Source organism: Penicillium citrinum, assembly GCF_028827155.1.
Source record: "Penicillium citrinum strain IBT 23319 chromosome Unknown utg000001l:1.0-4955037.0:1.0-4956770.0, whole genome shotgun sequence".
NCBI classification, from domain to species: Eukaryota; Fungi; Ascomycota; class Eurotiomycetes; order Eurotiales; family Aspergillaceae; genus Penicillium; species Penicillium citrinum.
Genome location: NW_026622686.1, coordinates 1,837,992 through 1,853,397, shown reverse-complemented (window position 1 = coordinate 1,853,397; position 15,406 = coordinate 1,837,992). Strand labels below are relative to the sequence as shown.

Here is a 15,406-nt window from a genome sequence, read left to right as displayed (position 1 = left end):
TTGAGCAATGGATGCATTTACGGTTTTCCAAAAGGTACAAATATTAAGTTTTGTATTCCCTAAATTTTGGTTGATTCAATAGAATCGAAGTATCCAGTACCAGCTATTTTTGAGTGGTATCTCACATGCTATTGCAAATCATTTCATATCCATACATCATTAAAAGCGGTTTAGAGAAGGGACTCAATAACCAGGGCGCTGGCACCGCCACCACCGTTGCAGATACCGACGCAGCCGAGCTTGCCCTGCTTGGCCTTGAGGACACCAATCAGGGTAGACAGAATGCGAGCACCGCTAGCACCCAGAGGATGACCAATGGCAACGGCGCCACCGTGGATGTTGACCTTGTCCTCGGAGAGACCAAGCAGCTTCATGTTGGCCAAGGACACAACACTGAAAGCCTCGTTGATCTCGAAAGCATCAATAGACTCCTGAGTCACGCCAGCGTGCTTGAGAGCCTTAGGGATAGCCAGAGCAGGGGCAGTAGTGAACTTGTTAGGGGCGTGAGCAGCATCACCCCAGCCGAGAATCTTGGCAATAGGCTTAAGACCGAGCTCCTTGACCTTGGCCTCGGAAACCAGAACGTGGGCAGCAGCACCGTCGTTCAGGGGGGAAGCGTTGGGGGCAGTGACTGTACCAGTGCCGGGAATGAAAGCGGGCTTCATAGCACGCAGCTTCTCGGGGTTGAGCTGGAATATGTTAGCCGGATCACGTTTACCGACAAAGTAGATAGTAGGATCATATAAACTTACGTTCTTGGGCTCATCATCCTGGGAGACAGTCACACCGGGCTTGCCACGGAAACCAGGAATCTCAATGGGGGAGATCTCGTAGTCGAAGACACCGGCCTTTTGGGCAGCCTGGGCCTTCTCGTAGCTGCGAATGGCGTAGTCGTCCTGGGCCTCACGACCGAAGCCATGGTCTTGGGCACACTCCTCAGCAGCGAAGCCCATCAGCTCTTGCTTGCCGTAAGCATCCTGGAGACCGTCCTTCTGAATACCATCAACGAGGCTTTGGTTGCCGTACTTGGCACCAGTACGCATGTTGGGCAGGTAGTGGGGGGGTGTTGGACATGGACTCAGTACCACCAGCAACAACGATATCGGCGTTTCCGGTCATGATAGTCTGAGCACCAAGGATGACGGCCTTCAGGCCGGAAGCGCAGACCTTGTTGACAGTGGTGCAGACGGTGGAGTCGGAGAGACCAGCGCCGATAGCGCATTGGCGGGCAGGGTTCTGTCCAACACTGTTTAGTTTGTTAGTGACAATTCAATCAAAACCTTGTATTCTCTTGACTTACCCAGCAGACAGAACATTGCCGAAGAAGACCTCCTCGACATCAGAAGCGTTGATACCCTCGGCCCGGTCAACGGCAGCTATAGTTTCATGTCAGTACAAATAGAACCATATACAACTTCGCAATTGCAATTGCAATTGAAAGACGAATAGGACGAATCAAAACTCACACTTGATAGCGTGGGCACCGAGCTTAGGGGCAGCCAGGCTTGAAAGAGAGCTATGCCATTGTCAGTATACACCTAGATCATGTTGTTGCTCTGCTCTGCTCAGCATCTTTTCTGTCTCTTACCCAAGGAAGCCACCGACGGGAGTACGGGCAGTAGAAACAATGTAAACGGGAGGGAGAGAGGAAGACATTTTGGGCAATTGAAGATCAAAAAGCAAAATAAAGACGGATCAGATAAGGAGGATCTATGAAGGAGAGAGAAAAAGGGGAGTGGAGGGGAAGAGTAGAAAAGAAGGTGGAGGGGCAATTAAATAATATGGAGGAGTGACTAGCTGTACGGTGTAGGCGCGAGTACTTGAGGACGCTCGGACCAAGTCCAAAAAAGTTCAGAACTTCCCGCTTTGCTGCGGAGCCCATCTTGACCTTTTGATATTCCCCCCATCATCATCCTCTTGCCCACCATGGATGACCTTTATGATGAGTAAGTGATTTGTGTCTTTGTTTTTTCTTTTCTTTTCTTGCGTCTCATGCCCTTCAATTATTGCTTGAGATACATCTCTGACCAGGGCATAGGTTTGGTAACTACATTGGAGAGGCCGATTCAGATGAGGAGCAGACTGATCAGGTCCCCGCGGCCTTCAAATTTGATGAAGCGTTCGATGATGATGAAGAGGAGGAAGATGTGAATCATCAACAGTTAATGGAGGTCGATGGTAAGTTTGCGATGTTACTCTTCAATTCCCAGTGCATTAGCTAACGCTCCGCGTGTTCGCGCGCGCGCCGTAGACGGTCCTTCCAACGCCGTCATTTTACACGAAGACAAGCAATATTATCCTAGCGCTCAACAGTTATATGGTACCGATGTCGAAACTCTTGTCCAGGAAGAGGATGCGCAGCCTCTGTCGGAACCGATCATCGCCCCGGTGCAACAAAAGAAATTTGCTATAGCTGAAACCGAGCTCCCACCCGTTCATTTTTCGCGTGAATTTATGACAGATCTGCTCAATTTCCCCGAACAAACAAGGAATGTGGCTCTGGTAGGCCATTTACATCATGGCAAAACGGCATTTATGGACATGCTGGTCAGACAGACTCACGACTTGACGGAAAGATTAAACAAGCGCATTGGGAAACGCAAGGAGGAACAATTGCGATATACAGATATTCATTTCCTCGAACGGGAACGTGGTCTTTCAGTGAAGGCTGCTCCCATGAGCTTGGTTCTTCAAGGAACTAAAGGCAAATCCCACCTTCTCAACATTATCGATACCCCCGGACACGTGAATTTCGTTGATGAAGTCGCCGCCTCCGTTCGTTTAGCAGATGGAGTTGTACTTGTCGTCGATGTGGTTGAGGGTGTTCAGGCGAACACTGAGCAGATCATCAAGCATGCGGTGCTGGAGGATATCCCCATGACTTTGGTCGTGAACAAAATGGACCGCCTCATCCTGGAACTCAAGCTACCTCCCAATGATGCCTATTTCAAGTTGAAGCATGTGATTGAAGAAATCAACACTGTTATCGAGAATGTACTGCCGGGCCAGGGCGAACGTCGACGATTGAGTCCTGAGAAGGGAAATGTTGCGTTCGCATCTAGCTCGATGAACTGGTGTTTCACTTTACAATCATTCGCCAGAATGTACGCAGACACTTACCCCCGACTTGACTCTACAGAGTTTGCTGCGCGACTGTGGGGAGATATCTTTTACAACCCTCGAAGCCGAAAGTTCACTCGCAAGGGCGTGGAAGAGAATTCTAAGCGGGCCTTCGTGAAATTCGTTCTGGAACCTATCTATAAGCTTTACTCTCATACTCTTAGTGAAAGCCCCGAAGACCTTAAAGAGACATTAGCTTCGGTTGGTGTCAGTCTGAAGCCATCGCAGTTGAAGCTAGACGCAAAGGAGCTGCTCAATCTTGTCTGTGAGCAATTCTTCGGACCTCCAACTGGATTTGTGGACATGGCAGTGCAACATGTACCTTCGCCAGTGGAAGGGGCCCAGCGTATGTTGGAGCGCTACTATACAGGTCCATTGGACTCAAAGATTGCAGCCTCCATGACGGCCTGTGACCAAGACGGTCCCCTCGTGGTACATGTTACCAAGCTCTTCAGTAGCACTGATGCTACTGGCTTCTACTCCTTTGGAAGAATCTTGAGTGGTACAGCCCGTCCAGGCCAACAAATCCGCGTCTTGGGAGAAGGATATACACCCGAGGACGAAGAGGATATGGTTGTCGCGACTATTTCCGACACCTGGATCGCAGAGACCTGCTACAATATTCCAACAGATGGTGTCCCCGCCGGTAATTGGGTTCTTTTGGGCGGCGTGGATAACTCGATCGTCAAAACAGCTACACTGGTTCCCCTGAAACTTGAGGATGACGAGGAGCCATATATTTTCCAGCCCATTCGGCATATGACCGAGTCGGTGTTCAAGGTTGCTGTTGAGCCTGTCAACCCCTCCGAGCTGCCGAAGATGCTGGATGGTCTACGCAAGATCAACAAGAGTTACCCTTTGATCTCAACCAAGGTCGAAGAATCAGGTGAACACATCGTGCTGGGAACAGGTGAGCTGTACATGGATTGTGTGCTGCACGACCTCCGACGCCTGTACTCCGAAATGGAGATCAAGGTCTCTGATCCAGTAACACGTTTCTGTGAGACAGTGGTAGAGACCTCCGCAATTATGTGCTACTCTATCACGCCGAACAAAAAGAACAAAATCACTATGATTGCTGAGCCCTTGGATGATGGTATTGCTGAGGATATTGAAAGCGGCCGAGTCAGCATCAAGGACCCCATCCGCAAGGTTGCTCGCTACTTCGAGGACAACTACGATTGGGATAAACTTGCAGCCCGTAGTATCTGGGCTTTTGGACCCGACGAGATGGGACCCAATATTCTCCAAGATGATACTCTCCCATCGCAAGTGGACAAGAAGCTCCTTGGAAGTGTCCGGGACTCCATCACCCAGGGTTTCAGCTGGGGAACTAGAGAGGGTCCCCTTTGTGAAGAACGTAAGTCTTGCACGCCTATTTGGTTCAATTCTGGATTGAATGTTGATATTAATATTTACTCTTAGCCATTCGTAACACCAAATTCCGACTCACCGACGTTTCTCTTGCTGAGCAAGCAATCTACCGAGGAGGTGGTCAAATTATCCCAACTGCTCGTCGTGCCGTCTATTCTTCATTCCTAATGGCTTCTCCCCGTCTCATGGAACCCATCTACTCCTGCACTATGACTGGACCAGCTGATGCAGTGGCCTCTGTCTATACTGTTCTCTCTCGCCGCCGTGGACACGTACTATCAGACGGTCCCATCGCGGGTACACCTTTGTATTCCGTCCGCGGTCTAATCCCAGTCATCGACTCTTTCGGTTTTGAGACAGATCTTCGCATCCATACTCAAGGTCAAGCTGCTGTTAATCTTACCTTTGACAAATGGAGCGTTGTCCCTGGTGATCCTTTGGACCGTGACGTCAAATTGAAACCTCTCGAGATGGCCGGTGCTATGGCTACAGCTCGAGACTTTGTTCTTAAAACCAGACGTCGTAAGGGTTTGGCGGAGGATGTTACAGTTAGCAAGTTCCTGGAACCGGAATTGTGGAAGGGATTGAAGGAGAGTGGTGTTTTGGACTCATGATAATAGCGTTTTACTTTTTTTTCCCCCTTTCCCTTCTTTCTCGTTGAAAAGAAAAGGAAATGCTCGTCAATGACTTGGATAAGGATGGGATGGGTCGGAGTCGATGTGCGGTGCATTATTTATGTATTTCTAATGGTCTCGTAACCTCATTGCACCGCATTTTACCGCTTAATCAAGTCTTGTCGTAAGTGTAAGTGTAATGTGATCAATATTTCGTAACAGGTCAGATTTCAATTAGAACCAACTTTTCTATTTCGTAGGGATATATAAAAAGAATGAACAACAAGTGGTATGATAATTGTACATGAAATGCGGCGGATATAAAATCATTGACAAGTTTCCATCATTTTAGCAATAACTTGCATCAAAGCTCCGTTTTCCAAAGCTGCAGCAACACGTTCCTTATCAGCAAGTTGTTTATTCACTTCATCGCCAGTACTGTGAGTTCCCTCTTTAATGCGAACGTCGACTCTGAAACGTGGGGGGAGAGATTGTTCCAAACGGACGCGAACACCTAGCCCAATAACGGTTGCTAGACTGCAGTGCGTAATTGTTGGAGTGATGAGGACTGTGACGGTTTGGAGGGGGGATGTAGGTACGTTTGGTAGGGTTGGTTTGATGAATATATCGGGTAAAGATACTACGGCTAATTCGCCGAGGGAGAGGGGATGTTCTGGGTCGGAAATTGATTTGATTAGATCTGTGATAGACTATGTTAGTGATTGAACTATAGACTAGTGGTGTTATTTTGAATAAGGAAAAATACCGTATATCTCTTGTTCGTCGATGGGCTCTTCTAGTAAATCATCGTCGCTTTCTGAGTCTGATGAGAGGAAATCCGCTGGGTTGGGAATGGCGGCGAAGATTCCGGAGTCGTAGTCGGTGGTCTTTTTCACTGATCTACTTCTAGTAGGGAGATCCGCCACATTCAGGATCGTGGGGTTTGAATTCTGCATTTCCGCCATTGTGCTGGTCGTTGATGTTCGTTGCTGGTGATGCTAGTGATGATGATGATGGTGGAGGGGCAAATTCCTGGTGAATCCCGATTTGGCAGCCCGTCGGCCCGATAGGCTTATCGCACGTGATGCGGGTGTTGTATCACGTGACTATATAATGCCGCCACAAATCTTACATATTTTGCCAAGCTTACCTAATCTTACCAGAAACGGTGAAGGTAGAAGAGAAAGAGGTTAGACTTGGTTAAGGATCATGGCTAAAGTCTTGGTGTGTTTGGCATTAATATATTCATTTGACACGTGCTAATCACATCCAGTATTACAGTAGTTACTCAATTAATTCTACAACGGAATGCCTACTATACATACCGTAAGTGTATGCATTATGTATGCTCACTAAGCCAAAGTTATTCGGAAGAACCTCGGCTCAAATGTTGATCGTCCCCACGCCAGCAATTTGCCTCCTTTTCGTACTTCACTTCCAAGGAAATTTGTGTTTTGCTTTTCCTCGAATCTCAGCTGAAGAACATCCAGCCGATCCTCATCTGCCCCTTTTGCGATTTCAAATTATGTCTGTCTCCCACATACATACGCACACACGCAGACACTAACTACCACACAACATACACACACACGCGCGCACTCCCCACGTCCCGAAAGCTTGGGTTTGGGATCGACAAGGGTTTAACAAGGTCGGGTATTTTGACCTGGGCAAGTTACCGAAGTCGATCAGGATTGCTGCATGGACCTCCACCCACCGAACCCGGCTTGTAACCGTGGTCGTTCCAGTTCGTGGCCTTCCAGAATCTGCCTGTCTCCACTCCTCATCTTTTTAGTTCTGCATGTCTCGCGGCCTAGGGTTTTGTGAAACCCAGGGCACCAATCCTAAGAACCAGGGAAGAGGGGAGGGGGGTTTAGGAGTGTTTGAAGTGTTTCAACTGAATGAGGAGTCTTTCATATCCATATCCCGAATGAACCTTAGTGATATCCCATATCCCAGTGCCTATCCAATTCATCCATACAGAGAATACATTGTACAGTAGTACGTTGTACATCTCACAAATGGAGAAATGAACGGAAATAAATTGACGATGTACTATGTAAGATACTAAGGGTTAAAAATAACTGAAATTAACATAAGGTAAGATAATCGATATTATCCGTGGACTCCGTACTAGTAGAACAGGCTAAGAAATAAAGATCCATCGACTCCAGCAGGATACACTGAGCGGATTTCGTTAATAATTGGCCATGTGTTTGACCCTCGTGGAGTTCGGGGGGAGGATCCTCTTCCTAATTTATTATTTGATGATTATAGGGCTTAACAAATCATTTATTACGGACCATCTTTTGATCGCCCTTCTCCACTTTAAGCAGAAAGTCGGCACTATTGGATGTTCATCCATCAGTCTTGGCATCCACCCCTCTCCTCTCCTCTCCTCTTCCCTCAGCTTTTGTTCTCCTCTTCTTTCTATTGTAAAATATCTAAACCCCCCACTTCGTCACGATGCTCTATGTCCTTTTCGCCGTTTCGTCATCCCCATCGACTTTAATCTAAACGGTACGTATCATCTCCTCTCCCCTCCCATCCTGCTTCAATCCAATCAATTAAATCATCATCTCTGGATGCATCGATCGCATGACTCGCTAACTCGTTGTATCTCTTACTATTCCAGTCCTCATTTTCCGCTTTTTCCCATTATTTTTGCAAATCGATCTCGAGGACGTGCGAATTGCATTGCGCACATGCACATGGCCCAGACTGATACTGTTAAAGTACGCCAATCTTGGAAATTCGGGAATCATTGCGGAGGCTGGTGCGACACACACACACACACACTTTCACACACACCCCCGACTTGCGCCGGCCCATAGCGCCGGCATTGTCTGATCTTACAGTTCGCTAGTCAAGCTAGCTGTTTGACTCTCCCATCGCCCGGACCACCCTTTTGCGCGCTACGAAGACGCTATTCCTTTTACTTTCCCCCGTGTCAGCTCTGTTGGTTTACCGCTCGTGCCGACTTGGGAGTTCCATTCGCAATTCATTTTGTGAATCTCTTTTCTTCGACGATAGCCTTCATCTTTTCTTTCTTGTTGATGTGCTTTTTTCTTATTTTTCTTTCTCCATTTGATACCACTCACTATCGTTCCCGGTCTCGAGGCAGGTCCTTGTAGATCGATTTAGCCGGGGTTGCGGGCCTTTCTTTTTGATTCTCTCTCGTCTCTCTTCTCTTCTGGTTGTGGCCCATCTCAACTTATACTTATAATTCGACTTTCGAAACTCCTCCCCCTTTCCTTTTTTTTTTTCTTTCTGGAGATTTCGGAGAAAGAAATGCAGGGTTACTCGTTTGCCCCTCCGTCGGGGCCTCCTCGAGAAGGCCAAAAAAGTAGATTATCCCGCATATTGAGTCTCCACTGGGGTTGATGTGAAACGAATGCTAATTTTTGGACGTTTTAGACTACGTGTTTGTTGATGAGCATAATCGACACAAAAGACTCAAGGGTAGGTGATATTGTGCTTGTTTTACTTCCATTGTCGATGTAAATGCTCACTCTGAACAGTGATGCGCGCATGCAATGGTTGCCGGAAGAGAAAAATTAAATGCGATGCTGCGACTACAAATACATGGCCTTGTTCCGCTTGCACGCGCCTTAAGCTTGTCTGTGTCCCTCCTACGATCGGACAGGATGGTGAATTTCTGGATGGACAAGGTGGAGAGTCGGTTCAACAAGATATGGGCGGACCTTCCAACACTTCCGAGCCTTCTCATCATTCCTTCCCGGTACCTCCGACATATAGAGATGGAAACCAGCCGACGATGACCTCCGTGCCTTCATATGAATCAATGGGAATGTATTCACAATTCGTTCAAGCGCCACCGAGTCAACATGGGCTATATAATGAGATGCGATCACCACCAATGGTCATGCCTCCACAGTCTTACCAGCAACCCCAAATCTACCAAAGGACGCAACATCCATCGCTAGGGACTGCAGATAGAGGAGTATATGCGGAGAGTGAACCGTCTACAGCCGAGAATTTGAGTGATGTCCTTGGAGAATTGAAGATTGACGAGACGGGAATTGGTATGGAACTTTTGTTCCCTTTTTAATTTCTCCTTGCACAGCAGTTGAGTTGCTCACAAATACTAGCTCCATATATTCGGCGACAAAGGACAGACCGTGTTGAACCCGAAGTACCCATACAAGAAGATGTGGAGGAAAGACTCCCACCCCTGAGCACAGGAGCCGGCGCCATGATCCGAATCCCACCCGAACTGATGCCCGACGAAGAAGACGTGATGAACTATTTCAAAATCTATTTCGACGAGATTCATCCCTACCTTCCCATCATACCACGTGCGCATTTATATTACCAATGGCAGAATGATCGCCGCTCCATCTCTCCTCTCCTCCTCGAAGCCTTATTTGCATGTGCTGGACGCTTGTCGGATGAGCCTGCAGAAGGTGCTCAATGGCTTGCTTTAGCAAATAGTAAGCTCAGCTCTACCGATCATTCATTAATTCATTGCGCGTCGTACTAATTTCGATTTCAAGGACACGAGACCAGCTTCATGGATGTCCCCCGTTTAAGTACTATTCAGGCATTACTGCTTTTATTGAAAGCACGAGAGTCTCTACCCAAGAAGGGTTATTACTACCGATCCTGGCAGACGGTGAAAACCATAGTATCAATGGCCAAGGATTTAGATATCCATGAACATTACAGCACTCACGCCGAAGGAAGACCATGCGATTTGAGCCCGATTGAATGCTTGATTCATACTCGAGTCTGGCAAGCTATTTTGGTAGTGGAGATAATGATTGGGGCCCCTCAGGGTAAGCAATCAAGTTGCGTTCTTATGGAAGACTGGCTGATCAATGGCTGACTTATGACATCAGGTCGTTCTGACTATGGAGTTGATACCGAAACTGTGGATATGCGCACTACGCTCGATATTAGGGGTCTTGATGCGTATGAAACAGATCGGTCAAGGCAATATGCATATTTCGTTCGCAACGCCCATCATATTCGGATTATCACGGACATATATCATAAGATCAAAAAGCAGAAAGACTGGGGTGCCAACCCCCCAGTTTGCGCAAAAGAATCCGCTTTTTGCAGACTGGCTGCACAGCCTACCACCTGATCTTCAAGTGAATTATCCAGCCGATGGCTCTCCACCTTGGATTCCGTCTCACTTTGTGGGTAATATGCATTCCCACTGTCATTTGGCTATCATTTTGTTGCATCGCCCGCAACTTGTGGCGTCTCAGTCCTTTGCGGCAGGTGGTGAATGGAAGATACACTTCTCGCTGTGCTATGCCTCAGCTAAGAATATTTGCCGTCTTCAAGAAGCTATTCTTGAGCGGTTTGGACTTTCTGGGCTCCTTTACATGCAACGTGGGATCAATTTCGCTATCTACTGTATTCTGACTTGTACCATGTTACACTTGGTATGTGATTTGAACGACGATGTCGAACTCTTCTCCGGCAAAGTCCTCTCTAACATTAAACTATTGAATAGGTTGCTATCACGTCACCGGATCCCGAATTCAATTCCGATGCCAGAGAGTTCTTCACGCGTCATATGCGCATATTGGAACGTTGTTCGACCGCCTGGCCTATGCCTGAAATCCAAGCACAAATCGATTCCTTGAGACTAGCGTTCTCTGCCGACACTCATCGACCATTCGAGCTCAAACCTAGCTTCCCCTATGGTAGTCCGTCAGAGCCATATCAGCCCAGTCCTCCAATGGACGCACATTATCATCCGCATCTAAGCAATGTCCAATCCAGAGTGGGTCCCAACGCACATCCAATTACTCCTCCGATATCTATTGTTGCTGAAGATTCGAAGTCCGACACATCCTCTCAGTTGCAGTCCTTAGGAATGGTCCCTCACCAACCACCCTCAACCCATCCCCTTGATGCTGCTCCCTTGGTGGATGAAAATAGCTGGGACCCAACCCGCATTATCAAGTATGTCCATCTTTGATACCGCTAGCCACATGCTTGGCTATGATACAATCGCATTTACTTATGATGATCTCTTTACTTCTTAGTCAATGGGACATGGCATTCTCCGTCAATCCTTCAACCGTCAGCACCAACTCACCTCCGATGAACATGAGCAATACTACACAACCAATGGGCAACATGGTCAATCAACAATATCCTATACAGTACGATTCACCCTCCAGAACCGTCCCACCAACACAATCAGTTTCCCCGCCTCAATTCCAGGCTCCCCCCGTCGTCTTTAGCGCCAGAGATTGGCAACAAAGTGTAGCCAGTGTATTTGACCCGCAGGGATTGAAACGACGCTGGAATTACTCCGTTGATATGACCTCTGACAACATGTCAAAGCGACAAAGAGGTTGAGACAGTTTTCACATCTCAATCTTCTTGTCTTTCTTCACAATCATCATTTCGAAAATATCCTCCGCCATTCAACCTTCTTCATTTCCATTCATCACCATGGAATTTTGGTCTTGTGTTCATATTTACACTTTTATTCGACATCGCATAATACGATGCGCGGTGTTATGGATTTACGAAAATGACGGGTACATAAAAGTGATGTGAAGGTTTATTTTGTCTAAAATACCCGCCATTAATTTGGCTGGAGTGGAAGTTATGGATTTGAAATATCCATTGTTCAAACACCCTTGTATATCATGAACTGAACAAAATATGCTCTTTTTTTCCTTAAATGTCTCGTCTGTTAAAAGACGGGATATTGGTTCATTTTCAACATTTCCTGGATTTTCCAATATAGTGTAAAACGTAGCGAGTATTCCAGCAATGTGTCCAATCTTGATGTGCTTGTCTGTATTTATTTTCGTTCAATGGCATTTCACAGTCTAGCCATGATGCAAAATCTCAAATCAAAATGAATCAAACATGAAATCGAATTCCAAATTTCGAATTCCCCAAATCATAACCCCCCAAATTCATCGTCCAAAGATATTATCCAAAGTTCCAATGAAATAAAAAAAAAAGAAAACCCAGATGTATCATCACATAGTCGTAATATACTGTATATCACCCATGTCGACCAAGTCCAATCCTCTCCTCGCGAGAACGTACAATTCGTGCTTTATCTCCCGGAAGAGGTTTTAATTCATCACTTGGGTCGTAAGTTGGGTTTATTTGTCCTTTTTCTGGTTGTCTGTTTTCTTCTTGTTTGCGGAGTCGGGATTCTTCGAATGAGGCGATGTCTTCGATTGTGATTGTTATAGCGGTGGGTTTTCGGCGGAGCATTTTGAGTATGAAGTATATTCTCTTTCGTTTTGGTTTATTCCTTGGTTTTGATTGGTTGGGTTGAGTGTTGTGGACTGGACTGGACTGGAATGGACTGTTCTTTGTCTGTTTATGGTGTAGAGAGATGATTTGGTGTTGTGGTTATGCGGCGGTGGGTTAGTCATGTGCGGATTATTTTCTGCCGGTTTGGCGGATTCGGTTTTGTGTGTGATTATGGATGTTTAGTTGGTGTTAGCTGGTGTTGTTGATTTGTCTTGATCGGGTGAAGGCTAAACTGGTAGATTTGGATTTAATCTGGAAATTCTAAAATATATTGGTTAAGTGTTTGAGATAACTACATACTTACATGTTATGTAGAAGTATGTGCATAGTAACAGCCACTACTATGCTACGCCTATAAACTGAGCTAGAAAGATATTTTTACCTACAATTCCTAGAAACCTCCCTGTTAGCAGCTTTAAAACCTAATTAATGCAATCGCAGGATATGAGAAGAATTAAAATGATTAATGATATTGTACAATATTGATTAATATACTATATAAGTATGGCTGAATACAATCACGCAGTAAGAAAGCGGCGACCAAAGCGGTGAGACCCCAACTGAGTCTTTTCCAAAAGTTGTTCCCCGTTGGATTTCCACCATCTCCTCAACTGCACCCAAGATGATGCGGCCACAGCTCAGGCAGCTATTCCAGCACACGGAATCCGTGAGGCTGGGTCTCGCTGCTTCGGTCCGTCCTTTCTCTGTTTCTTCCGTTGCTTTGGAAGACAAGAGTAAACCCTCAAGTAAGTCATTCATCCCCCAAATACATCATATTTATACTCGAGTATAAGCCATTGGCCTACGAAGTAATGTGCAATTGATCAAGTTCTAATATATCTTTCTGGTTTTGTAATAGGTTCACCCGCACAGAGAAAGAATATCCCCAATACGCCGCGCAAGAATCCAACACAATCGCGTGGTCCATCCGGTCCCCCGAATCGTCGTCCTGCAAAACCAATTGATGCGAGATCATTCGCTGCTCCCACTGCAGGAACAGACCAACCCCGTATCATCCGGAGTCCTAGACTACGAAATGTCCGTGGGAATCAGGGCCCAGGTCAAGGTCCACGTAAGCCCATGGCTAAGGGTAAGGGCAAAAATCAGAAACCCCGTCAACGTCGGCCTCGTGAGGCGAAGAAGGATGATGGTGATATTGCCCTTGAAGAAGCAGAAGAAGCTGCTATCAATCAGATTGAACAGGATCAGGCTTTGAAAGAACGTCCTGTTCCTGTTCGTTATGAACCTCGGGATATTGACTTTGCTTCGTTGAAGGCTACCTGGCCTTCTATCCCATCCGATGCGAATGCGCGCTCTGTTGCTGTGTTGCAGAAACTTTCTGGATTGAGTGATCGTTATGCGAATGGGTATATCCCGCCTTATGAACTTGGTCGACGAGTTTGGAAGGGGGAGAGTGTTCTTTTTGAGAATGAGATTGAGCGATCCGAGGCTTTGGCGGAGGTTAAGAGGTTGTCTCAGGTTCGGGCTGATAAGATTTCTCAGAAGAAGGGGGAACTTGTTGAGCCTAAGGAGGTTAAATTTAGTCCTGTTAGTGCTGAGGATTCGAAGATTTTGATTGAGAAATGGGCTCAAGGGAAGTATCCTGCCCTGACAGTTGGAAAGGATCAACCAGCTGCCATGGGAGATGTTTTGAGGAATCTTCGGAACAATGGGACTTATGAGACGGCGGGTAAACGGCCGCAGTTTATTGCGAAGGTGGAATCTTTGCTCTCATCTAGTCGTGTGAAGCGTACTTGAGACGATGGATTTGGGGTTGTATGTTCCTTTTTGATGCCATTTGTGCTTTTGTATTATACATGGGGTTCTCTTGTTTCCATTTTCTTCTGTCTCCTTTTTTTCCCATCCGGCGTGATACTCTTTGCTCCTAGCATGGCTTTCATGTATCTAGATTTACATACTTCCCACTGTACCACTCAGAAAGCTATAGTCAACATTGAATTTCACTCCCCCCCCAATCACGCCTGTTCCAATGTTTTTCTCGCAGCTTCAAATAGATCCTTAACTTCTTTGTGACCCTTTTCTGTAGCCTTTTCCATTTGATCATGGGCCTTGCGAACGTCATCTGGTCGGGCTGTTTTCTTCTTTTGCATATCTTGTAGCTTTTTGTGCATGCTACCTCGTGCATCGCGGACTGTATTAGCAGCCTTTTCAAAGGCCTGCTTGGCGATATTGACGCTTTGATCGCGGGATTCTTTGGTTGGTGGGGGAATGGGAATATTCAGTTGAAGTGGATTGTGAGGATCTGATTGTGGAGTGAGAGATAGATTTGATGAGACGATTGCTGAAGAAACGGGTTTGATATGCTGTACTCCCGAGTAGATTCAATTAGCCTTGGGATAATTCTTGTAAAAGATTGAATTGAAGAATGTGAAGGTATTAAACTTACCTCCTCTTCGGCCGCTAGGATGGTAACCATTCTTCCGCTCTTGGGAACGACTTGTGCTAGATCGCCCAATTTAACTGTATCATGACTGTCCTTGCTCAGTTGGACCTTTAGCCCTTCAAGATTAGCGGTATTGAATCGACCTCCGGCGCGAAGTTTCGAGAGGTCATCCTTCAATCGTGAGACGGCGTTTGATATACCCGTTTGAAGGGGTGTAAGATCGAATGGGTCCTCGGAAGGTGTAGCGGGACTCGATTGTGTTTCAGAGGCAGCGGGCGCCTTTTTGCCCTTGTCTTTCTTTTTGTATAGGATTGGTGAATTTGCGAAGGTACGGGCTTGCGAAGCGGGCGTGGAGTTCAAGAGTGGGAGAGTCAGTTGTCTATTAGGGCGACATTGATAGGTCAGGCGGCTCGGTAAACGAGTCACAATTCGTAGCATGGTGGGTAACAATGGTATGGATTGAGATTTGGAATATGTTTGGAGGGAGAATGAAGTTGTTCTACTGTTGGACCCCGGATGGCAGAAAGATATATTGGGAAGGCGGTCTACTTGTCAACTTGGTATAGTTACAAACTTCAGTCAATTAACTCAAGTCAATTGATAGTCTACTATCGATGTAGTTGTTTTT

At 46.4% G+C, this 15,406-nt stretch overlaps 7 protein-coding genes across 7 annotated transcripts; 3 read left to right on the top strand and 4 right to left on the bottom strand.

Moving 5' to 3' along the window:
• Positions 1-170: 170 nt before the first annotated feature.
• Positions 171-1,656, bottom strand: erg10B (acetyl-CoA C-acetyltransferase; the record flags this gene model as incomplete). The annotated part of the gene is made up of 6 exons (XM_056639606.1): positions 171-689; positions 753-992; positions 1,027-1,246; positions 1,301-1,376; positions 1,467-1,516; positions 1,589-1,656. The coding sequence occupies 6 exons, from the start codon at positions 1,654-1,656 to the stop codon at positions 171-173; spliced, it is 1,173 nt and encodes a 390-aa protein (XP_056505363.1).
• Positions 1,657-1,926: 270 nt separating this feature from the next.
• Positions 1,927-5,108, top strand: N7469_000685 (U5 snRNP component Snu114, putative; the record flags this gene model as incomplete). Its single annotated transcript, XM_056639605.1, has 4 exons — positions 1,927-1,946; positions 2,039-2,178; positions 2,252-4,480; positions 4,546-5,108. 4 exons carry the CDS (start codon positions 1,927-1,929, stop codon positions 5,106-5,108), a joined length of 2,952 nt encoding a protein of 983 aa, XP_056505362.1.
• A 326-nt stretch (positions 5,109-5,434) lies between these two features.
• N7469_000684 (iron-sulfur cluster assembly protein CIA2) lies at positions 5,435-6,073 on the bottom strand (the record flags this gene model as incomplete). The annotated part of the gene is made up of 2 exons (XM_056639604.1): positions 5,435-5,808; positions 5,875-6,073. 2 exons carry the CDS (start codon positions 6,071-6,073, stop codon positions 5,435-5,437), a joined length of 573 nt encoding a protein of 190 aa, XP_056505361.1.
• A 2,323-nt stretch (positions 6,074-8,396) lies between these two features.
• Positions 8,397-11,450, top strand: N7469_000683 (Zn(II)2Cys6 transcription factor; the record flags this gene model as incomplete). Its single annotated transcript, XM_056639603.1, has 9 exons — positions 8,397-8,451; positions 8,523-8,567; positions 8,627-9,151; positions 9,218-9,559; positions 9,623-9,904; positions 9,968-10,077; positions 10,163-10,522; positions 10,594-11,048; positions 11,132-11,450. 9 exons carry the CDS (start codon positions 8,397-8,399, stop codon positions 11,448-11,450), a joined length of 2,493 nt encoding a protein of 830 aa, XP_056505360.1.
• A 663-nt stretch (positions 11,451-12,113) lies between these two features.
• On the bottom strand, positions 12,114-12,332 carry N7469_000682 (CDC26 family anaphase-promoting complex subunit; the record flags this gene model as incomplete). Its single annotated transcript, XM_056639602.1, has 1 exon — positions 12,114-12,332. The coding sequence occupies one exon, from the start codon at positions 12,330-12,332 to the stop codon at positions 12,114-12,116; it is 219 nt and encodes a 72-aa protein (XP_056505359.1).
• Positions 12,333-12,996: 664 nt separating this feature from the next.
• Positions 12,997-14,132, top strand: N7469_000681 (uncharacterized protein; the record flags this gene model as incomplete). Its single annotated transcript, XM_056639601.1, has 2 exons — positions 12,997-13,120; positions 13,234-14,132. The coding sequence occupies 2 exons, from the start codon at positions 12,997-12,999 to the stop codon at positions 14,130-14,132; spliced, it is 1,023 nt and encodes a 340-aa protein (XP_056505358.1).
• A 218-nt stretch (positions 14,133-14,350) lies between these two features.
• On the bottom strand, positions 14,351-15,216 carry N7469_000680 (ribosome-recycling factor; the record flags this gene model as incomplete). Its single annotated transcript, XM_056639600.1, has 2 exons — positions 14,351-14,698; positions 14,782-15,216. The coding sequence occupies 2 exons, from the start codon at positions 15,214-15,216 to the stop codon at positions 14,351-14,353; spliced, it is 783 nt and encodes a 260-aa protein (XP_056505357.1).
• Positions 15,217-15,406: the final 190 nt, after the last annotated feature.